The 25,011-nt window shown below is 33.8% G+C and overlaps 1 protein-coding gene across 2 annotated transcripts in view; it reads right to left on the bottom strand.

The window, feature by feature from the left end:
• The window catches only part of Snx13 (sorting nexin 13), a 96,904-nt gene that overhangs the window by 24,335 nt on the left and 47,558 nt on the right, over window positions 1–25,011 (bottom strand). For both annotated transcript variants that reach the window (XM_034513866.2, XM_034513865.2), the window contains exons 6-17: window positions 23,367–23,488; window positions 23,181–23,282; window positions 21,933–22,021; window positions 16,129–16,212; window positions 13,747–13,885; window positions 13,308–13,396; window positions 12,574–12,673; window positions 10,300–10,493; window positions 8,992–9,096; window positions 8,259–8,391; window positions 5,130–5,167; window positions 2,633–2,702 (exon numbers count right to left, since the gene is read on the bottom strand). In XM_034513866.2, the coding sequence (XP_034369757.2) occupies window positions 2,633–2,702; window positions 5,130–5,167; window positions 8,259–8,391; window positions 8,992–9,096; window positions 10,300–10,493; window positions 12,574–12,673; window positions 13,308–13,396; window positions 13,747–13,885; window positions 16,129–16,212; window positions 21,933–22,021; window positions 23,181–23,282; window positions 23,367–23,488 (1,265 nt within the window). The remainder of the gene's footprint in view (window positions 1–2,632; window positions 2,703–5,129; window positions 5,168–8,258; window positions 8,392–8,991; window positions 9,097–10,299; window positions 10,494–12,573; window positions 12,674–13,307; window positions 13,397–13,746; window positions 13,886–16,128; window positions 16,213–21,932; window positions 22,022–23,180; window positions 23,283–23,366; window positions 23,489–25,011) is intronic.

Raw genomic sequence — 25,011 nt, forward strand, 5'->3', positions numbered from 1 at the left:
TTTTATAACACTGCCATGTGTGGGAGGCATTGTGGCTGCTTAGACTATTATATTAGCCAAAAGTCTAAGAATGATATAATGATAGATTGCAGTGACCTATAATTGTGAATACAAAAAAAAAGAGGAGAGGTTTTAGAGGTAAATGTTCTTCTGTCTTCTAATCAACCAGCAGAGCAGTTTCTCTGTACTTTCTTAGTAAATTATTTCAATAACATAAAAAGTAGATATCTATATTAGCAAATACACATGAACTCATTCTAACTATTCACAGTAACTTTTCAAAAATTTCCCTTCCTACTTAAAATTTGCTTTTCTTCCTCATATATATTACCAATATTTTTGTTTGGTTAATGATAACTATACTGATGATAATATTAATAATAAAAATACTTTGGTCATCACATTTTACACACATATTTTAGCTCTATTCACTGCTAACATTTTACTGTCAACTTTTTCATACAGATTCAAGCAGATAGAATCATAGACACATTTTTCATCAAGTTAAAAGTTTAGCTGTTCTAAGTACTGTTGACAGATCAATAAAGAAATGGTTTTATCAATTTTGATCAGGACATGTTTGGAAAAGGTAATATAGAAGCCAATTGAGTAGCTCACCATCACTACTAATTAATAAGGACAAGAAGAATGCCAAGGAATGGAGAAGAGAGAGAGAATATGTATTGAAGTACTTTTGAAAAGGATCATCCAGATCTGTCACAAGCTGTGAGGAGAAGAGCCTACCCAGGGACATGTACAACAAGAAGAAAAATGAAGTCAATGTTTTCAAATACAGATAACAAATAATTTGATTTTAAAGGAAAAGAAGAAGCTATAGTATTTTATAAATTTTAAGAAGATGGAGACAGAACTAGAATATTTTGTTTTAATAAGGCCAATGTTACTCACAGAAGCCATATACACATGACTATGCAAAAAATTAATTTACCAAATTTAAATCAACTTCATCCTGTTAATCACATGTAGCTAGTTGGTATTTTTAAATAACGATTTCTTGACGAAAGTAGACACTAGAGGTCATTGACCAATCTTGGACCAGCAAGGCACTGGATTGTAGTTTTCATCTTCAGTAACAAAAATGTTAAAGACACGAGACCATGAATCAGTGTCCAATTGGAAAAATTCTTTAATTAGCACCCATATATGATGCCTGCCATACATAAGCAATTGCTAGTGTAATTAGACAGACCTATAGCTATCCCACAAGATAGGCATTTTTATACAGGTTCCTCTTGACAAATGAAGAAATTCCCATAGAAACCTCACAGGAGTTCATGTAACTGAAGTTAAAGAATGAGCAGTTTGAGCTCAGGCAACTGTGTTTTAACTTTACTATATAATGTTGCTTCCCCAGAATTTCTATATGTTTGAATGAGAGAAAAAGCAATTTATTAAAAACCATTTTGACTTATGCTTTTATGTCATAAAAAATAGTATACTGTTGAAAAATAAAACAACTAGAAAATCAGAACAGCCTAAAAAGAGAAATATTAACACCAGAGATATGGACAGGAATATTTTCTTATATGATATAAAATTTAATATTCTTAAGAAATTAAGATTAATATATAAATAGACATCCTTAAAATTAGAAGAAAAGCCGCCAAAGAATGTGGAGACTTTCAAATCTTTAAAAATTTATGGAGGAAAAAAATAAAGAATTACGCCAAAAATTAAAGAAAAAAATAACAAGACCTCTACTTTAATTAACAATGTGCTCTGAAATTTAATTAACAATGTGACTTCTGAAAGGACAGTAATAGATATATTCACTATATATAAAAGGTATAGAACAACTGACAAATAACTTAGTCAAGAAGTCTAGCAGACAAAAAAGTATAAAATGCATCTCTAGCGCCATTAAAACTTACAAGAAAGCAAAGCCACTTTAAAAAATGTACATTATTTTAAAACTAGACTTATATATCAAAGTCTCTTTTCACTATTTAAAATGTAAACTAAGTAAAATTTAATGCATGTAGCTGTATAATTCTGCATGTAGGTATAGCAAAAACACTTCTATACTCTGGGAACTGTGAGAGGCCAGGGAAGAAAACTGTAATTTCTAATACTGGTTAACATTTTTAAGCTGATGATCATGATAAAGATTTTATTTTATGTATTTATTTTTGATGGTCTGTCTGTCTGTCTGTCTGTCTGTCTGTCTGTCTTTGCCTAGTGCAGAGTCCTAGGTTACTCAATCCATTAAAATATAGGTGAAATTCTGTGAAGAATGTGGCCTATTCTATCTGCCCTTGGTATCGATGCTAACACTTGAGTGCATGAAAGCAAACACAGATCAGAGATCTCCATTAAAAAAAAAAAAACACATGGAAATTAGGAAATTATCAGCAACATTCAAGCACAAAAAAGAAAAGAGTGGCTTATAGAAGCATTTTCAAATGCGAACAGGGCAGGGGCCACCTCAGAAAAAAAAATATCCAAATATACAAGCAACCAAACATTACAGGACTTAATGAAGAATGTGCCTCAAGAAAAAAAATAGAAACTATAATCATAAATCAAACTGAATGCAATAATGAATGTAAAAATAACAGGGATATAACAACAACCCATATTTAAAAGTAGTGGTTTCTACAAAGTCTCTTACCAGTGTCTGAAATGTAGGCATGAAGTTGTACAGAATCATCAGAAGTCACACTTGAAAGGTCATCTAAAGACTTCAAGAAACAATTAGGGAACAAAATATTACAGGAAAAATATTAAGAATTGTAAACTACATGTCCACCATTCATATCTCCTCACATACCTTTTATAGTATGTGCTCCACCACCCCATCTTTTACTATCATGCTCTCATTTACAATGAAGGAGCTACATAAGAAAGCTATATTCCTGTGCTCCTGGCACTTGGGAACCTTAGCACATAGATACTATCTATCTACTTTAGATGCACATATCTCATTATCTTGTCTCAGACCCCTAATACAATACTGCAAGTTATTAGTGAGTATAATGTAAATGAGTTAAATGCAGTCATCCATTCGACACAAAGTCATTGTATACAGCAAATACATTCCACAAAGAAAACTAAAACAAGTTTTTACTGACAACTAATGTTTAAGAAAAACAAAATGTAATTCCACGATGGTGGTCTTCAGTACTTCTCTGGTCATGTTTCGTAACAGAATCAGATAATTAAGTCTAGCCCAGGTGAAACCTTAACAGATGTCAGCCATAACAACTACTCATTCTTTGATTCCCGTTTTCAAGATTATATGGCATTAAAAACAGTTTCACACACTTCAAATCATTGATTTCCAATATGATTTTTGATCTAGCGATTTCTGGATCTCTCTTGTAAAACCTCCTACTTCAGAGATGGAGCAAACATCATATTTTAACGGTTTAAACATGTGTATAAACACTATAAATATGAATATTCTAATATTTACAAAGTTTATATACATAAAATGAAAATTATTGCTAACACTGAAGGCTCTAAAAGAAATTCCCTTTCATATGACATTTTGAGATTATAACAAATAAATATAAATGATTTAGGGAAGTATTTAACAATTACACAGACTCTCGCATGCCTATGGCTGCTGACTTGCTTTAGTTGTTTTGTAAGAGTTATCCTGTACATAAGAGAAAGCCATTTACTTACTGGGGTTATTTTCAAATAAGAAACCATACAGTTGCCAGAACAAGACAATAAATCTCTAAACACAGTACAAGTCACAATAAACCTCTGAAATTATTAAAGAAAAATTAGGAGAAAGGGAGAGAAAAGTAATTTTGAAAAGCCATCCTTTATGTCTCTGCCTTCTCTATCTCCCCAACCCAGCTTAACTATGAACTGAATAGTTCAGAGTACATAGTATTTCTTCCTCTAACAGTATTTTATGAAATAAGTTATCCAATGGCAAGAGCAGATGTATGAGAGAAAGAATGTGTTCATTATTGAAAGGAACATCAAATATTACCATTGGAGTTTATAGGCTAAAAACCTAACATTCTTAATCTAAATAATAAGATATTATTGCTATAAAATTCTGAATAAAAAATGGTTTTTTTGGAATGACCAAATTGTTTTGATGCACACTTGAATAGATATGTGGTAGTTTAAATGAGAATGTCCCCCATAGACATATGTTTGCAAGCTTAGTTCCCAGATGGTCAACTGTTTGGGAAGGAGCAGGAGGTGTGGCTTTACTAGAGGATGTGTGTCTGTGGGGTAGGCTCCGAGGTTTCAGAGCCCACAGCAGTCAGTCTCTTTGTCTGAAGATCAAGTTGTAGCTCTCAGCTACTCCTCCAGCACTATGTCTGCCTTTTTGATGCCCCAATTCCCCTCATAATGATAATGGACTAAGCCTATGAAGCCAGCTAGAACCAAGCCCTCAAATGTTTTCTTCTAAGAGTTAACTTGATCATGGTGTCTCTTCATAGCAACACAACAGCAGCTAAGTTGTAGGCTATCCCAACAACTTAGTATTTCTTTTGAAAGTAAGAGGGGCTGGAAAGATGGCTCAGCTGTTAAGAGCACTGACTGCTCTTCCAGAAGTCCTGAGTTCAATTCCCAACAACCACACGGTGGCTCACAACCATCTGTAATGGGTATCCGATGCCACCTTCTGATGTGTCTAAAGACAGTGACAATATATCCACATATATGTAATAAATAAATAAATCTTAAAAAAAAAAAAAAAGAAAGAGAAGTGATTTAAAGTTTTAAAGATAATGAATATATGAATATAGTATTTAAAAATGATGAAATTTAATTGCCATTTTTTCTTTTAAAGATACGGTCTCACTATCTTTGGTCCCTAGCTAGCAGGAACTCACTATGTAGATCAGGCGGGCCTCCAGATCACAGAGATGCCTGCCTCTGCCTCCAAAGTGCTGGGGTAAACAAATCAATTCCTCTATAAAATGTAACTGCAGCTAGGCAGGTATGACCTAATCACATTTCTTAAAAATGAAAATTCAAAGTCACATAAGCCTTTTAAAGTTTGTAGCCACAATGTCTTTTTATTCTAAGGAGTAAATTGAGACTTCTAATGCCATTTATTTACATATATCAGAAACCTGTCACATTATTTTTGAGTTACTTTACTAATTAAAATATCCATAATTAGTACTTACCAAATTTATGCTTCCTGTAGGAGATCCATTAAAAGATTCTATAAAAGAAAACTACAACTTAATACATAGAAGCAAAAAAAAAACCCTAACAAAAATTTATAAAACTGTTGTTTATATAAAGTTTAAATATCAATAACACAGGTCATATATAATCAGAGTAACAAAATTAAATATCTAACCTCTTCAATCTCCAAGCCAATCAGGCATTTAAATAAAAAATATATACCTGACAGGTGCAAACAAACAAACTCACATTCAAGTACCAAGTAACAATTAGTAATCATTTTTTACACTTCTTCTCATGGATCAGTATGATATTGTTTAATGCAAGGCAAGCATATGGCGAGAACTCAGAGGGGAAGCCATTAGGTAATTACAGAGACTAAGAAATGATATAAATAGTATCAGTCTTCAGTGTGAGATACAGATACACTGGTTTTTAAAGACTCTAATAGTCCATTGTTTCCTCATAGATTTGGCATAAAGACACTGAAGCCTAGACTCTGAAGTTCTTTGTATGCAATGATATTTAAGTAAGTAGTGATGATGAGAAAACAGTTCTGTTGGTTTTGTTTTGTAAAAAATGTTAGGAAACTAGCTGGGCCTGAAGCTGGGTGCCTGTAAAGAGGCAGAGGCACAGTCAGAGATAGTAAAGGAGAAGCAAGCACAGGTGCCAGGAGCCTCACTGCTTTGTAAGCTGACTTGGAAATTATATGGACGCATGTTTTACACCTTGGAAGAAAATGTAAATGTTAGAATAAGAACAAAAAATACATAAATGAACAAAAGCAAAGCAGTCAAAGATTATTAACAAGCAGAAATCTGCTATTCTTTCTCCTTGGGTTTTATTATATATCTAAGCAAATTAAACTTTCAATTAAGATGTCTCTGCTAAAAAACAAAAGAAAAGGCTATGCTAAAACACTATTCACATACAGTTTAAAGTTAATGTACCTTTTCCAGATCTTATTAAATTTATAAATTTAATTTTTTTAAATGAATCTTCAAAAAGACTGAATTACTGGTACAATTCTGAAAGGGGTAGCTGGTATAGCCCTCTATTCTAGATAATGTTATAAAAGAACACTTCTTAGTTCCTCAAACCTTTGACCCTCCCCCCACCCCCCCAAAAAAAAATACAGAAAATTTCATCTAGGAATGTCATCTTTGGTTTATAATCACATAATTCTTAAGGTAAATAAATATGTTGCTGTCCTCCTTACGGAATTAAATGTTTCCTACCCATTCTGTGGTCTGGCAACCTCCTAATCCTTGCCAGCAAAGTAAAGTTTTAAAAATAAGTAGTAGTATAGAGAAAACTAAACAGAAAGAAGACAACTTGAGATGCTAGACCTGGGGGTCTAGAATCTAACTATAAAAAACAATAAAGCTGACAGACATTTAAAATCATTTCATACCATACTATTTCTCTAATATAATTTGGCTTTCACAACTGAATATTTTTTATGTGTAAAATGTAGAAAAATCTACCAGTTAAGATAGGAAAGTGTTAGAAAGCAATAAAACATCCTAAAATGTGGACAACTAGATGCCTTAGCAGATTAACATTGATGGGTACAAGTTGAAAGGAGAGAACTGATCTGCCAAGTAGTACCCTGACCTTAACATGTGTCTCTCACAAGCGCATACACACACACACACACACACACACACACACACTGTAATTACAAACTACAATCAGTGATTTAATGTGAAGTCACTCAATAAGTGACACATGAGAGAAGAGCATATACTTCAGAACAAAGCCAATTCAAAGTATCTTAACCTAATTTATGTTTTAAAGTATAATATTTGGATTCAAAGGCTAGAAAAATGAACTGAACCAGTAAGCCAGTTCTATTCACATAGAATGTACAGGTACTACTAGCAGCCTCACATAGCACTTAGATTACTTGACCATGACTCAATTTATCTCATTCCATTCAGGATTACACAAAAAATTCACTTCAAAATTAACAACAACAACAAAAATTCCAAATGGATGAAATGAATACAAATAAATACTTTACAATAGTTATTTTAATATGGTAACTTGACAGATGCTTTTGCAAACTTCATAAAACATCTAACATTTTCCAGCAGTGATAAGAAATACAGGTAAACTGTACAGATTTACTAAACCTCACCCTGCAAAACAAATTACATTTCAAAAAATAAACTTCCTTAACTATACAATCATAATTAAAGCTTGCGTACCACTTTATCTCTGTTTTTGAATGATCTTGTCCAAAAAGCTTATGGAAAAGTAAACATTCATACTCAAAAGACTTTCTTACAATAATTAGTCCATTTAAATATTCCAACTTCCTTTATCTTTACACTGCTTACTTATTTAAAACATACTAGAAAGTTCAAAATCAGATAGCTAATTGGTCCTTAGCATAGTCTATGAATGGAATCACAGTAAAGTGACCACTGGATTTAGGAGTTTGTGTTTGAAGGCCTCTTGCTCCACCAGAATCCATTCCTTTTCACTTACATAACTATGGCGGTGCTTTAACTCATAGGGCATTTTAACAAACAGAATTGATGATGGCTATCACTCTGGACTGACAACTGACAAAAAGGAGGCTGGCAGCAAATAAGTTGCTCACACAGTGGTGATGAGTGGAAGGAGGGTGAGCCTAAAGGCCCTGCCTTTAACGTCTCAGTAGAACATGTCACACGAGTCCACTGCATTCTCAGGATCATCATTTGGAAAAAAAATAAAAGCTAGAAACAGCTGACCTGGACACTTCAAGTAAAGCCTCACCCATACTGAGTGAGCAATAGAAAATGACACAATTGAAGAGAAGCAGCTCTAACCCTGTCCATGCCTCTCCAGCCTGGCACACTCTCAGAGGCACTTCTTCTCTTCTCAGTTATCACTCTCAATTACACTACCTGTCATACAACAGGATCAATTATTAGCAAAAGAGAAATCATCACAAAAATATTTTGGCTGACTTACATTAAGAAAACACTGTTACTCCTACATTCATTTATATATTTTAAAATATACTACAATTTATATTTAGGGTTTAAAAACATTCATCTTTCATGATGTTTCAAAGGTCATTGGTAATCAGAATGTACACTGAGACATAATACGAGCACTTTCTACCTTACCTCCGTCCCCATCATCTGATCCTCTGAAACTAGGATCTTTTAACATATCAAGCTCAGCTAGCATCCGCACATAAAGCGCATTCTGCCTGAAGGAAGGATAAAATCTTTCATCTCGTAGCATCAATTCATATACCTGTTAGAATAATTTAGGTATTCAAAGTTAACGCACGTTACTTAATGTTTTTACTACAGTATTCCAAAAGCTTCAATGACTTTTTTCTACAATACACATTTAAAAAGTATCAATAATAAGATGGTATAACAACTAATGATATAATATTCTGTACCTTCCAATGACAAAAAGGGTCCTACCTTAATATGCTATATAAAATTACACCATTTTTATGCTCTAGGAAGTACTTTCTAAGAAACAAATACGTATTTTGAAGACTTATATTAAGATGAGGTTTAAGGCATATGTATACATATATATGTATATATACATATATATATACACACAAATATATATGCACACACACGCACATGCACACAGACACACCCTACTAATTACTGAATTCTAAGACTACTCACTATCTGGCTCTTACTTCAGACTCAAACAAAGCAACTCAAAATAGAAATGTTTCTCATTGACCATTTAAGGAAATAGAAAAGTCATCCACATTTCTGTAATTAAGTTATTACTACCCTAACATCATGTTAGTAACTATTCTACTTTTCAAAAAAAATGTGTATGCAAACAGAAATATTTTTTCAAGAAACAATCTGTTAGTACCTTTCTTTGTATGTCATCAAAGATTTCTGGAGTTGGATCTTCATGATTCAAAGTATCTGCTAATTTTGCTACTAAATAGTCATCAACAATAACTCTTGGAGATGCCTAAAAGAAAAAAATGTTCTTTGTAATTTCTAAATATAAGTAAGTACTAACAGGAGCTAATAAGGAAATCATATCACTTTAAGTAACCAGATCAGATCACTGGTTTCTAAATGAAACTTCAATGTTTAAGAAAGCTAAAAGACAGCTGTAGCGTTTTGTCCATTCTATAGAATGCAGAAGATGAACAAAGATTTTTTTTTCCTTTTTTAAGAGTTATTTACTTTAAATGTCTAAGTATTTTTTTTGTTGTTGTTCTGTGTATCACAGGTGTTCCTGGTGCCCAAAGAGTTCAGAAGACGGTGTTGTACCCCTTAAAACTGGACTGACAGGCAATTGAGGGCCGCCCTGTGGGTGCTGTAGACAGATCTAGGTTCCCTGGAAAAGAAGCTAGTGCTTCTATACCCTAAGCCTTTCTCCAGCCCTGGCAGGTAGATTTAATTATTGATTTTTATTGAGCAAATTTCCTCTTGCTAGGCCTTATTCCCCAACTGGAAAAATGGAGATAATTCTACATAAGGTTATTCAAGATCTCTATTAAGGATTAATAAAGATTTACATAAGACATACTGGTAGAGTTTGGCACACAGGATGCACTGTCAGTCATCAGGAGTTAAATCAGTCAAGCAATGAGCAGTTAAGAATGTTAAGTATTGTATGACTCACTGATTTGTCACCAGGTAATCCTTCTGAATAATTAACATTACCTGAAATTTATTCTAGTAACCAATGTTGTACCAAGTGCCAATATGATATGGGAACAAACTAAATCTGAAAGACGAATCTGTTACTAGAACTTTCTAAACATATGCTACAAATGCAGATACAGAATCTTGTCTTTCTTTTTATATGGTACTGGGACTGAAATGAAGGCCTGTGCAAGCTAGACTGGTGCTGTACGCTAAGGTCCGTCTGCAGCTCTCTTCTGCTTACTTTCACATATTTTATCTCTGTGTCCTCATTTCCATCCATCATGTTCTTGAATCTAAAGTGACTACCAGTTTGGACTTACTCGTTTAGTATTTCCATGACCTTGGACATATTTATTTGATTTTATAAACATTGGATTCCTCTCTTGAACAATGAGAATAAAAATACACAGGAAGATTATCCTCAGGAAGCTGTCATGCCCAGTTTAGGATCACACAAAATTATTATGAGTGAGACTGCCTAAGGTAGAAAATGGTGTCCATAATGAATCCTTACCTTTTCAGATAAATACTGTTCATAAATTCCAACAGCTGCTGCTCTTAAAAGACCTTTGGTTTGGTTAGTCTGCTGTTTGCCATCTCTCTGACGACTAGAGAGAACCTCTAGCTGCTGCTGGGCTGTGACCCGGTACCCTTCCACTGTCATCCAAAAGAAGAGATGTGCTTGGCCTCCAGTTTGCTGCATATAATCTACCACACAGAGGCCACAGCAAGATAGTTACTAATGCCATACTTTTAGGTTCACAATATTGCATGACAAATAAGAAAGGTAAAATTTCAAGTATCTAGCACTCTACATTTCACATACTGAAGTGCACTACAGAAAGCCCATGCGTCCTCAAGCCTACACAAAGAACGATAGGCAACTAAGAAAAGCTGAGATTGGGAAATAGTCTTCCCCAGGGAAGAGAACATCACCTAGTCATCCAATAACAAATGGTCAGCCCTGAAAACACCTACAAGTAACATCATACAGAAAGATCAGGCTGTATTATATATTAAGGAATATATATATGTATATGTATATGTATATGTATATGTACATACAAATATGTATGTAACAACAGTTAAAGAAAAAGGTCACTTATTTGAAGAGCAAGGTAGCAAGGTGGGGTACATGAGAAGAAGGAAAATGATAGAATTATATTAATCTCAAAAATAAAAAACAATTAAAGGCAAGAGGTTTAGTAAGTCTCTAATGTCAATAGGTAATGTTAAAATGTAATTTTAAATTGGTTAAGTTAAATAACAGTTACACAGGAAACAGGAGAACGCCTTTTCTATTTGTTTCTGAGAAAAAAAAAAAAAAACTTCACTAGTAGTCCAGGCTGGCTTGCAACTTCTAGTTAACCCTTATGAGCACAGGCATAAATCACTATGCTCAACTTGAAGCTTTTTAGTATCATGTTTTGATAATAAAATTTCTAGAGAACATGTTTCATGAGACTTTACATTACTTCTTCATTAATATTTAATAACTAATCAGAATAAAATCAGTAATAACATGAAATTTTCTAGATATATTAAAATTAAGATTAGCATTGTATGAAACCACATATACTTTGATCAAACAAAAGATGACTTGAGGATTTTTACTAGAAATGTCTACCATATAAAATAATTTTCATGCGATATTAAACAAATTTGTGTTTTTCATTTACAAATAAATATAATTTTACATTATTTATTCCCAATAAAATAATATCTTTGTATGTTTGTTTTAAGACAGGAACTCATGTATCTCAGGCTGGCCGTGGAATTGCTATAGAGCTAACAACCTTGTTCTCCTAATCCTTTTGCCTCCATTTACCAAGGACTGGGCCAATAAAGTAATGTTTCTCAATGAATTTTAAAGCATACTAGAATCTTCTATGATTAAAAATCATAAATTAAATTAAATTAAAAATTAAATTAAATTTAAATCAAATTAAAAATAGTTTCCCAAATGTTTATTAGTTATGAAAAGCAATTTTTATTTCCAAGAAAAAAAATCTATCTCCATAGTTTCTAAAGAAAAAGAAAAAATGAGCTCATATTGGAATGCAAAATAATCATCTAAAATTCATATTAATACTTTAAATTATTAAACTACATGCAAGGTACCAGAACAGGAAGCCAACTGCATGAAGTACTGGCAGGGCCTGACAGAACTCTAAAGGAAGCCTGAATAAAGGCCTGGGAGAGTGAACTAGCTAAAATGTCAAACGGGACAGTCACTGAAAAAAAGGATGGCAGGTCTTCAAAACAATAGTACAAAACCTTATCATGATCCACTAAGTCCACTTACTATTACATACCTAACAGAGCTGGGCATCATATATTAAACAGCTACTATACAACTATACACACTGCAACCTGACTTATACTAACTAAACTAGAGAAGCAACCTATGATTCCTTAGAGAATATGTGGACATGCAAAGGTTACTAGGGGATAGGGAAGGTGAACATACACACATGTGTGTCAATGTATGTGACGGCTTTTGAAAGGAGAAAAATTCTGACATATGCTACAACATGGAAGAATCCTGAGGATACACTAAGGAAGTAAGTCAATCACTTTCATAAGCAGGAAGTCTACCTTATGACAGAAGAAGCAGTTTAGAGGGACAGACACAGGATGCTTGTACCTCAACAATGTATTTAATATCACTCAACTATTCACTTAAAACTATTAAGTTCTGGAATTTTTCTGTTACTTGTATTTTTACCACAAGTTTAAAATCCATAAACATTTAGTGTCTCTATTATTTAAATAAAGTTTTACCTACCCATAAAAAATTGTAGTGCAACGTTATCTACAAGAATGCTGTCCAAGGGGACTGTACAAAGTTTCCCAAAGTTTGCTGCTAGCTTCACAGTATTTATTTCCTACAAACACAAATGAATACAAGTAAGGATTTCACTCATCAATCATTAGGGTAGAATGTTTATATGAATATAAGAAAATGCAATATTCTATGTCAAAATGTGATAAAACAAAGATTCCCCTCATGTATAATAAAATTTCCCAATGAAATACTCTGCTCAGTAACTCTAAAGGCCTATTCATTTTAAGAAATAGCAAATAATCATTTAAAATATAACAAACATTCATTTTCCCCAATATCAAATAATCTATATCATTGTATTTTCATGTATTCTCTATCTCTATATATTCTACAATAAAACAAACATTACAGGACATAAAAGTGAAAGACTATGTTTGAATGTTTCATGTATCCTAAATCTATAATGAAGCTCATTAACTTTTCATTTTGATTAGGATTTATCTAACAGGAAGAAATATATCCAAAAAGCAATGCTGCTTTTTACAGAGTGAAACCTCTGTTACTATTAAACTATATATTTTTCAGACTATGAACACACGCATGTGCCCCATTTGTTTAAGTCCTATTGTAAATAGCTCCATTAATTAATATCCTATATTCTGCACAAACTGAGCATTTTAATCCCAATGAAGTATTTACAACTAGGCATTATTTTACAAGTATTTTATACTTACTTTGCCTGACTGTAACCGCTGTATTCTTGAGTCACATACTTTCTTTACAAATAATAAGCTATTTATTTGATTTTTGATAGTGTTAATATCTGAAAGAAAAAACACAGTTATTATAAGCTAAAAATGGTTAAGGTATTTCAGAAATACACTATATTTATTGTGATTCAACAAAATAATACAGCAATTTTGTTCCAATAAAAAACAATATAATTGTTTCATAAAATCATTTATTTACTTTAATTTAATCATACCTATTATCTGTATGTTAGGGAAAACTGCAATACCATCACCCTCACATTTAGAAAACAATGTTTTTATTCTAAGAACGTGTTAATACAGCAAGTAATGCTTAATTTGAACATTTAAAAATAAGTTTATGATTCCATTATATAAATTAAGTTTTATTAAGGCTGGGCAATCCTTGAAGAAAACCACTTACCATCACCGGCTGTATCTAAAGATCTAAGGTACTGTAGCTCTTCTGCCGCCTTATCTCTGACTGCTTCTAACTCTCCAATATTGTCACTTAATTTAATAATGTTCATAAAGGCCTCATAGTTGCAATTTGAATCACGGATCTGAAAATAAAGTTTTAAAAAAACAGGTAGAGAAGAGATTGTTTACTAAGAGAAAAATTCAATATGAAACCATGGGCATGTACCACTTGCTACAAACCAAGTGGGTATATACCAAAAGGAAAAAGCTGTGTGCATGTGCTTACGTTAAAATGGGTCATACACTATAAACAAAACAGAAGCCACACAGTATATACTGAAAAGCACAGGATCATGCTCAGAATGACTGATGGCAGGAAGGAAATCATTGAGGTGGCTGAAGTTAAATCAAAAAGACCTCAAAACCAGAAGATGAGATCAACAGGAATAGAGTAAAAATTCTTTAGTACTGTAAGCGGTTGAGCTCTCACTGTAAGAGAAATCAAGTCAACTAGGGTCAGACACCCATCTATAGTCTTACTCTGCCTTGTACTATTGGTATTCTTCTTGATTTTATATTTCCATTACTTCTACCTTTAAAAATACATTGTGTAATTCGCAGCGTATGCGAAAATTCCTGGGACCGCAATACATGTATATCTACTCACTCCAGAAAGGCAGAACAAAGTCAAACAAACCAATGAATTATTATTGGACTATTAATGGGGATGTGGACAAGAGGTTTCTTTCATGGGGCCTGGGTGATTTAAAAACAGCTACATTACTGAATAACCACCCCAACATGGATAAAGAGTTAGAAAAGCTGCAGGTATTAGAGGTAGCTCTGCAAGTTTACGAAGTTTCTTGGTCTGGGTTAGTCATTAGTAAGTAGTCCCAGTAATAATTCATTTGTTTATTTGGAGGAATTACTACTTCATTCTGCCATAGGCTCTTTTTCTGGAGTGAGTAGACATACATCATGGGTGTCCAGGAAAAGTTTCTCACATAGCACTAAGGCAGTGGGTTTTGTTTTTGTTTAAGGTGGAAGTAATGGAAACATAAAAACGAGAATACCAGAAGTCAACCCAGAGTAAGAGTACAGATAGGATGAATACTCATTACGAGCTAATAATGAGGGAAGATCTCCCTATCACAGGCACAGTCCACAACTACAGGAGAGGATTATGTTAGATTTAATTGTGGCTTTGTTATCACATGGTGAGTAACTGAGCATTTAATATCTACACAATAATCTCTATTTTAATTACTGTATTGGATAAAACACTTTCCCACTAGGCAAAAATAACAGAGCTATGGAAAGGTAGCAAAATGTCTGTGACTCTCAGCAGAAAGCCAAAGAACTGGAGACTGCAAAGGTTCAGAACCATAAAAACAGACACAGTTATGATACTGAAGCTTACTTTTCATTAGAAACAAGAAAAGCAAGAACACCAACTTACTGTTTCAATCAAACATCTTTAAAAGTACTAATATAAAACAGTAAAACACTCTAGAGAAAACGAAAATATTATGGAACCTTATAGCAAACATATTCTCCAATAAGCAAAGGCTCAGTGAGTTTGATGCCAGTGTTGCCATCAAGCTTAAAAACCATACAAATCCTACAAAAGAAATATTTCAGAATAAAAGAAAATAAGAATATAAAATTATAAGAAAAAATGTGGATCATTAAATATGATACATGTAGACACAAAAAAAGGTTATATTTTTCCTTAGTTTTTTTAAGAACCTTATGATATAAAAGGCCTAAGTGGCACTGCTGAATAAATTACTTACATGTATAGCTATGTAATGTCTCTGTGACAGGAGCCACAGAACAAGGAGTTGGATGATCCTATTGGCAAGGCTCAGATTGGATATGAGACACTGAAACGCTGTTCTATGCACACGCTGTTGAAGCAGCTCATTCATTTTTATCACAACCACTAAATTGTAATAGTTTACAAAAGAACCCACCTGACCTAGTAAAATGAAATACTAAATATTATACAATTAACTAAAAAAGAAAAAAAAGAAAAAAACTGAAGCCTGAAGACCAGATTATTAAAAGCATAAGCCTCATACTTTGGGGCCAGCAAGACAGGTCCTAAATATTTCAGATAGGTAATAAGTAACATGTAGGAACATTGTTAAAATTATTTCTAGATAACACAGTCAGTAAAAGCCATTACTTTAAAATAAATAGAAGCAACACCATAATAGTGAGGAAGGTACTAGAAAATATGGAGACTAATTTAAAAAATTCTTTTTATTTCATTTCTTTCATATACTGTTGGGTTAATCACTCTGATCTTCAAACAATATTTTTACTGCTAAAACCTATTTTAAACACTCAAATATAAGTCACAATATTAAAAGGTACTTACCATCCATATGACATATTGATTAATATAATCAGGATCACTGAGTTGATTTATTAATGGAAGAAGAATTCCTCGTGCAAGGATTTCCTAAAAATTAAATTTAAAAATACAGAGCTGAATTTAGCATTGTCTCAAATCTAACAGTGGTTTCCTGAAACAACAGTATGAGCTGTAATACACATGGAACATGGAATCACTGCAGCCTTATAAAAAGGTGAGCTACCAAGCTGGAGAGATGGTGCAGCCATTAAAGGATAGGCTCACAACCAAAATATAAAAGGTGAGCTACCACCTCCACATCAAAATAAATTAGACAAAATTGTTGGGGGCCGACTTTTAGCAGAAAGCGGCTATCAGCTTTGCAGTCATCTTGAGCCATATACCCTGACATGAGATTTAAATTACAATAGCCTACAACAGCTGAGAACACTCGGATAATCTTGGTTTAGATACCTTGAGATTAAAGGTGTGTGAGATTAAAGGTGTGTGAGATTAAAGGTGTGTGACTTAATAGTATACTTAGAAGTATAGAGATCAGAGTTAGAGACAAGACCTAAGGGCATGATTAAAGGTGTAACTTAGAGGCGTGGCTTAGAAGTGAGACATATAAAAGGCAGAGACAGAACAGATCAGAATTGAGACAATAGAAGACAGAACCAGAGATCAGAGAATATAGACGGAGATCAGAGACTATAGAGGGATCATCAGAGACGAATCTCAGACATTAGGTAGAATCTGCCGTCACCCTCGCTCTTGCTGAACCCCCGACCTGAAGACCGGAGCGGCAGCTTGGGCCGGGATACAGTGACCGCCCAAACGTGGGTCGGCCCGGGCCTCAACATTTTGCTCAGGCCGAGACATTATTTTGGCCACCCCAACGTGGGGCTCGTGTGGACCCCAACACAAAATTACCCATATAAACTTAAACATATCTCTATGACAATTAGAAGAGAATTATTTATAAAAACACAATTAAATGACACCTCTGGTATATTAGTATTTACGTGAATTTTTAAAAGACAAAATATTACAATAAAGGTATTTATAGACTCAAGAACCTACATCAGATATTTAAAAATAAAAAGAAGATATACATCAACTTGAGACTATGTTTACTTCAAGTGATGAAATGGAATAAGTGTACTATCAACATTAGATACATCTGCATACCTGGAACACAAGTGTCTCCTCTACCTGAGTATTTTCACAATAAAAAAAATGTGAGAAATAAATAATAAAATCTACCCACATTGTCTACAGTCCCATGCCTTGCAGTTTTTATCCCTCTCTCTAAGAACCAATGATCCCATTAAGTGTGCCCTGAGCCTTTCAGCTGAACTTTTTTCACTTGCAAGTTTAAAACACAGCTGTGCCTGTATTTTCAGTATTTGTCTTAGTATTATTCTTATTTTACATCTTACATTTCTCTGATACAGTAGCACTGCCTAGGAACCTCCATGTATAAATACAATTCTTCAACTAACCTATTATTCATTTATCTTTAAGTATATTTACCCACTCCTCTAAGCTATTTAAGTCCAACATGGGCATTTATTACACAAATAGAAATAAAGACATAATGACACTACTAACATAGACTTTTAGAACAAGTTTTAGTCATACTTTAATGCTGTGATATCTGAAATTATTAAAAATTCATTCTTGAGAACATTCATAATGCTAACAAAAACTATTTACATAACTAAGTAAAAGACTGATTTTCTTAAAAGACCATTTGCTTTTGTGTGTTTGTGTGTGTGTGTGTGTGTATACATATGAATTCAGCAGTCTTTTTTTGTTTAAAGAAATATTGTATAAATCCTGCATGAGCAAATATTGTCACCAACAACCATTACCTCGTACTGAGTTAGTATTTTTAACAAGCAGTAATATAGGCACCAGTAACTTCTAGACATTAATGCTGCGATTCTTTACAGAGGATATTTGAGATCCTTTCAAAGTAAGCTGTAGCTTCTAACTTTTTACTTCTTTGTTTTACTCCTGACACAGGGTCTCAGGTAACAGAAACTGACCTCAAACTTTCTACGTATCTGAGGATGACTCTGAATACCTAGCACTTCTGCCTCACTTTCCTAACTTTTGGGATTATAGGCACAAGCCACTACGCCAGGCTTTCTAATGTTTTCAAAAATAAATTTATATATGAAATTCCTTTCTTCAAATTCTGTTTCTGACTCACATGTTCAAAATTTAAAATGTACTTTAAAAGGAAAAAAAAAAATCAATCCCCCAAAAGATTTTCTAGTTTCTTTTCAAGATAAAAGAACAACAGATTGGAAATAAATGCCATTTTATGTTCATTATTTAATATAATCAGTGAATCTCTCTTAGAAAATTACTCTGAGTATAGGAAAAAGAAATGGAAATTGAGGGGGGCATCAGTGGGTTGAACATAACATTTTTATTATTTATTCTTTTTTTGGTGGGTATCTAGTCTGTTCGTTTCTGGCTATTTTGAAAAGAGTAGCAGTGAACATGGATGAGCTAGTGTCTTTGTAGTAGGATGTAGGGTCCTTTGGGTGTATGCCCAAGAGTGATATAGTTGGCTCTTGAGGTAAATCTATTCTCAGCTTCCCGAGGAGCCACCACACTGATTTAATTAATTAATTAATTCTCCTCATTAAATGTCTGGCTAGACAAAAGTTTGTCACAGGATTAGATAACATCCCTGTAGTTCCAGAGATGCCCAACAATGTGCATCTGGCTTGCAATTCTTAGTGTATGACCCCTAACCCTTTCACACTTTTCATTACATGGTGGTTGGGGGAGACACAACTCAGCTCATGTGGTCAGAGGAAAACTTGCATGGCCCTCTTCCATTATGTGGGTTCTGAAAACTGAACTCAGGTCATCAGGCCTTGGTGCTGATGCCTTTACCCACTGCGCCTTCTTGCTAGTCCAAGACCTCAAATTTCTAAAAGACTGAAAACGCCAATATAAGTTACTAAATCCATGAATCATTCAGTGAATAAACCATAATAATTGAAAAAATGTGGAAGTAGTTAAATAGTAATTACCCTGGACAATTACTGTATTTGTACAATCTATGCATCAGCAAGAACAAATCCATACAGAAAGACCTCTTTATTATTTAATCTAAAGAAAATGACTCTTGTGAATGTTTGAATTTAAACAAAGAAAACTGATTAAAGGGCCCATAAGTGAAAAGAACAAAACTGACTTGTTGAAATCAGTGTTGTACTAACATAGATTTGACCAAAAAGAATGAAATATGTCCTAAAGCAATCTACAAGACAAATATGTTGACTACCTTTTTGTTATTTTTAAACAATAACATCACTTCACAAAGTCCATCTTCATGCTTGGCTCTGCAATAGCATATATGCCACAACCACCAAGAAGACAAACGGGGCTTCATCTTTCAACACAAGAGAATCACTGGTTTGGCATGGGTTATATATCACACTGTGAGCTAACCATTAGACTTACGACAATGTAGATACTGGTTGGTATGGACTCAGTTCCCAGTTCATTATGGAGAAAAACACCAATTTGTAAACACAAAACAAAATTATCACTTTAAGTACAGTAAATACTGTGAAGGAAAAGACTTGGCACTGTCTTCAGTGGTTATTTTTGGGAAAAACTGAACATGATCTAGCTAAGAGAGTAACAAAAATCATTCTGAATGAGAACAGAGAAGCATGAGACAACTGTCAGTGAGTGAAAAAGAAAATGATACTTCAGGGGGGTGGGAGAAAACAGGTATAACTATAGTTGACTGGTGACAGCTTTATCCTCAACCAAACTCTAGTTAGTTACTTACAGCCTCTTCTAAATTAGACCTCAACCTGTTTTCATCACTGTAGCAAACATTTTAGCAATAATCCAACAAAGGTGTTTAGCTAGAATGTCTCCACCCTCAATCTCTGATGAAATTTCTCATCCTCACTTTGCTATCTGATCATCCTGGTCTACCTCTAGCAAGAATACTAATGAGGATGTGTAACCTATGGCCACCCCTTATCTTTCATCTATCATAGCTTCAGCTATCAACTTGATATAACTTAAGAATCAACAGGGAAACTCAAGTGAAAAACTATCCAAATCAGATTGGCCTGTGGCCACATCTGTAGGGCATTTCTTAATTGCTAATTGATTTGGGAGGACACAGCCACCACAGTCAGGGCCATCAGTACACAGGTTGCCCTGACTTATTAAAAATGAAGTGAGTTGGCATGCTGGTGAGGATGTAGGGTAAAGGGAACATTCACACACTGCTGGGGAGAGTACAGATTTGTACAGTCACTAAGTAAATCAGTGTGGTGGCTCCTCGGGAAGCTGAGAATAGATTTACCTCAAGAGCCAACTATATCACTCTTGGGCATACACCCAAAGGACCCTACATCCTACTACAAAGACACTAGCTCATCCATGTTCACTGCTACTCTTTTCAAAATAGCCAGAAACGAACAGACTAGATACCCACCAAAAAAAGAATAAATAATAAAAATGTTATGTTCAACCCACTGATGCCCCCCTCAATTTCCATTTCTTTTTCCTATACTCAAGATTTATTTGTAGTTCCCCCACTTGAACCATTCCTGAATATAATCCCTTTTTGGAACTTTACTACACAAACAAGAGAAGATTCTTGTTGCAGTAGAACGGAATTAGCACAGAGACACACAACTGGATAATATGCAGAGAGTGTGAGTCTTTGGCGCACTCAGTCTGAAAAGTGATATGATATTTTCACAAAACCCTCCTCTCAGGATTCAAGGAGCTAAGTAAAGGAGGAAGCAAAAGGATTTTAAGAGCCAAAGGTAATGGATGACTTCAAGGAAACATTATCATCCAGTCACAAAGAGATTCATGAAAACTGTGGCCACATACACAAAACCTGTACAGGATCAAGACAGAATCCCAGCACTGAGAGGGGGAAGTATACACAGAGTCCCACCTCTAACAAAGAAGCTCTCTACAATTGATGCCCTTGGCAAAGAGGAAAATCAACTTTCTCTCATGGAGTCCCACTAGGTATATCAGCCACACTTCAGGGAAGATCCAAGCCCAGGAGTAGTTGGCCAACACAAAACAAAGCCAATGATATTTTGTGGACTGCATGTTGTTTTATTTTGTCTTACTGTATTTCTGTTAGTTTGTTGTGAGATTTTTCTGTGTTTCTTGATTTCTGTTTTGTTTTATTTTTGAGAGAGACACAAAAAGGAACATGAAGTAGGGAGGGTAGGGAGATCTCAGGGAGGAAACTTGATAAAGAGATACTGTTTGTATGGATATTTTTTCAATTAAACAAAAAAGGTCTTTGTATTATAACCAAAGATTAAAGCACCTAACGCTAAGGCAGTTCTCAAAAGTATTGGCCAATGACCTCTGGAGAATTCAAACAAGGTCCCCAAGGTCATTTCTCCCATTCAAATACTAACCAGGCCCAACCCTGCTTAGCTTATGAGATCAGACAAGATTGGTAATATAGCCATAGATCCAAATGTTTTTCTCAAAGAATGACACATTATTTACTTTTTATTCTCAGTCTCTAACAAGCATATAGTAAGAATTTAAAAGGAACAAGGTGGCATGTCAGTGATCTATCAGCTAATGGAGCATATACTTGCATACTCATGGTTTAAAATTTTGGTTTTGTATTTTATAATACATATATAGTATAGATGAAGAATCACGTTTTAAAAAGCTCCTTGATATTTCAGTAATTATGAAGTTTAACTGGGTCTTGCAGCCAAAGATTTTGAGAACTATTGCTGTAAGTTCCTTTATGTCATTATTTGTTATGAATTTAGGCTTACCCTGACAAAGTATCGCATGATCTTGCTCTGGAAATCTCCAGGAGGTAGCAATAAATATAATAAAACCTCACACAAATCCCTTAGGAATCCTAAAAACAGAAAAAGTAGCTATAATAACATTAGAAAATCTAGATTCTCTATCTATTCTTAATATAAAAAACATTTTTTAAGACGGTTCATGTTTATAACAGCTTCCTACTTTGCTATTTACACATGTGTTACTAAACTGTCTTCAGTGTTCTCCAAATATGACTGTGCATTAATGAAAGTCCTATCAGTGTGAACCAGTCTTATTAAGCATGAGAAATTTTAATCACAAAATTGTTTTTCTCAAAGACCATTTTAAGTGCACAATGTACTTTTCACTTCTATTATGTATTAATTATCCTTCCATACTTAGAAGTTATTTGTGCAAGTAAAGAAAACCTAGTAATTATTTCCAGAAAACAGCACTTCTACAACTTCTGCATGTGAAAACAATGTAGCCATATGCTCTGCTAGTACACCAGTTTAAGAAAGCTCACTTCATATGCATACCTCATTCCGCTGTAAGTGCTTGTTACTTAACTACTATTTCACACAATGTTTATGAACTGGCAGTAAAAAACTGAACTTAATAACAAGTATAAAAAGGAAAAAAACGAAAAATGGGAAAGATTAAAATAATAGTAAGGCAAAAAAAGTTTAGCATATTCTCAAATGTGAAGAAAATCACTTCCAGAACTAACAATTCTTCCTTATTGTTGTTCCCACATGGAAATTTCCTGGGAAACAATTCAACAGCTAATCCCATTGGTAAAAATAAAAATAGGAGATGCCTAATCGTGAGACTAAACTTAAATTAAAAAAAAAAAATCTCTACCAAAATTGGTCTTTCTCATCAAGAGAATTTTTATTTGAACATCAAGAAACACATATTCCAGTATCTAGTCAAATAAATAAAACAGCATATAACAATCTAAACATTTTACTTGAAATTAATTAGAAATGATTTTAGGATAACAGGTATACTCTTAGGGTAGAAATAATAACTTGAAACTACTATTGTTCTTAAAATGTAAGTGTTCAGTTATTTAAAGATAACCTTCAGGAGGGAAAAGAATGCAGAAGCTACTTGAAAGGATTACAATAAAATAGTGTTTTCTATACAAAGCTATCCTGTGCAAGAAAAATGCCACCTTAGAATTGCTCTGTCAATTTGTCTCTATCCTGTGACTGGACTCAAAAGGGTTATAGTAAAAGTAAAACCTTCTTCATCTTTGGGAGAAGTGCACACTAGATCTCGGCAAACATCCTTCTCCATTTCAACTTCAACTTCAAAAAAGGTTTCTACCAGATCTTCTGCTGTACCTAGAACAACAAGGAATAACTGAAAATACACAAAGAAATAAGAGATTTTAAAATCCTGACTTTCAAATGAAATAAAGCAAGTACCTTTGACTTGATCATCTTTCTCTGTTACTTTCTGTTGAGCCTTTCTGAATACTCGTAGGTGAGTGCCAAAATCATCTACAATGCGTGTAGTAAAATAAGGCTGCCAGTCGATTTCTTTTGACCTTGTAGAAAAAAAAATTAAATCATTATATAAATGCTTTACAAAAAATTATGTCTACTTTAATGAAGTTAAGTGTCAGACCCTCTGGAGCAGGTGCCACAACAGTTGCAAGCAGCCAGTCAAGAAGCAAACTTTGGTCCTCTGCAAGAGCCGAACGTCCTGAGAACCACAAAGTATCCCTTAAGCCCCTCATGTTGAGATTTTGTTCCTTAATTACTTTTCTATCTCAGAGTTTATTACATAAGAGTCTTAAGTACATCAGCTCTTATTTCACTTTGTCTTCTGACAACATATTTTAACGTTCAAGGGCATAAAAGTTCAATTTAAATTCTTAAAATTTGCAAATATAGTAAAATGGTTTCAGTTTAATCTGATATAAGCCTTCCCATAGGTATATCATATAATTTCTCAGCCCAGACATAAAAGCACCTGAGAGATTCAAAATGTCTACTTGCTTGAGAGTATTTCAGACATTTCTTATTTCTTCTGAATCCATTATAAATTTTTCACTCATTCAAACTATCTTCTGAAACCAAATGTCTATGGTAACTTACTTCTTTTTGTATATACCAGCACTTAAAACTACAGCCACTAAATAACAAGACACACAGAACTGCTTAGTTAAAAGATAATGGTAAACATGGCTTGTACAAAACAGTTTAAAATACAAAATGTTGAATACTGATCCTATAAAATTATCTAGTACTATATTTCAACAGCAACTAACCTCAAGAAACATGTTAGTAACTAGTCATACAAATAAAAACAGCATATAACTCTGATAAACTTTCAGGGTCACACCTATGGCAAAAATAAGTAATATATGCTCATGAAGATGTTGGTCAATGAGAGAACATGGCCAATGGGACCAGGAAACAACACACTCATTGTGACCACTGACAACACATATAAAATGAACAACTCATGGAGATGTTTACTTGATGGCTGGCACTGTGTTTCTTCTCAGTTAGAGGCTTTGCAGTCTAGCAAATAAACCAGTTTTAATAAGAAAGACAAGACACTGATTGAAGAGTCAGACAGGAGGCAGAGACAAGATGAGCATTCTGCCTTTACTGTGGCTACTGTCAATCAGGCTGGCAGGCCTATCAGTAGGTAGCTCACAAGGAAATGTCTATAAAACTCAAATCAAAACACTACTGCTATGAGGAAACATTGAAGAGTAGTGATGACATTGAAAAAATTATAAATTATTTTCCAAAACAAATCTTGTCTATTAATGATAAAGGCACATTTACAGTTTGATAAACAAACCTTATCTAGTAATTGTAAAAAGCAGTTATACTTTGACTTACATGAGATGGTAGAAATTAAACATCACATTGTTTAGATCTTTAGGAGCTGATGAAAAATCAACAGTCTCAAAATATAAACACATGTTAAAGCCGACAAAGACACTGGGCAGCAATGTTATCACTCAATATAAATTACGAAATAAAAATGTAAACCTCCCCCTATGTTTTATTAAAAAAGAAAAAACAAAACCCAGTCTGTCATGTTGACACA

The sequence above is a fragment of the Arvicanthis niloticus genome, chromosome 11 (genome assembly GCF_011762505.2).
Source record: "Arvicanthis niloticus isolate mArvNil1 chromosome 11, mArvNil1.pat.X, whole genome shotgun sequence".
Lineage (NCBI taxonomy): Eukaryota > Metazoa > Chordata > Mammalia > Rodentia > Muridae > Arvicanthis > Arvicanthis niloticus.